Genomic DNA, 519 nt, shown 5'->3' with positions numbered 1-519 from the left:
ACGCCATCGAGCAGATCCGATTTGCCGAAGAACAGCGCGCCCGTGGTGTCACCTTCTAAAGTAGAGATCCTATATTTCTGAAACTTTTCATATCACCGTATAATGACTCTGTAAATACTGTTAGCAGCAGGACTGTTTGCTTCTTCAAAAAAAATATTTTAATAAAATGAGCAGTATATGAAGAGTGTGCAATCATGAACAACCCTCAAAACGCAATATTTCGACTGGTATTTACTTAAAACTTTAGACTTTCAAGTGAAATACTCGCAAACGTAATTCCTCACACAATAGTTATGGCAAACAATTGGGAAAAGTTGCCAGCAGCTATTGTTTTCCCAAACAGCATTCAGTAAGTTTCAGAAAGGTCTATATGACAGTAAAATATATATAAATCTCTTACATTTAATAAGTGAAAATGAAAACACATATGTACATAATAAAAAAGAAAAAAGGGGAGGAGAAACAGGCAGAAAATAGTCACCAAAAAGACACGCAGAGTGATATACGAGCAGAAAGATT

General features: G+C 35.3%; 1 protein-coding gene across 1 annotated transcript in view; it reads left to right on the top strand.

The window, feature by feature from the left end:
• The window catches only part of LOC119593752 (cuticle protein AM1159-like), a 1,002-nt gene extending 818 nt beyond the window's left edge, over positions 1–184 (top strand). Inside the window, exon 3 of the mRNA XM_037942764.1 lies at positions 1–184. This exon is cut by the window's left edge and continues 107 nt beyond it. Within this exon, the coding sequence (XP_037798692.1) occupies positions 1–59 (59 nt within the window). The 3' untranslated portion in view covers positions 60–184.
• Positions 185–519: the final 335 nt, after the last annotated feature.

The sequence above is a fragment of the Penaeus monodon genome, chromosome 32, assembly GCF_015228065.2.
Source record: "Penaeus monodon isolate SGIC_2016 chromosome 32, NSTDA_Pmon_1, whole genome shotgun sequence".
Classification (NCBI taxonomy): domain Eukaryota; kingdom Metazoa; phylum Arthropoda; class Malacostraca; order Decapoda; family Penaeidae; genus Penaeus; species Penaeus monodon.
This window is presented reverse-complemented; position numbering and strand designations above follow the sequence as displayed.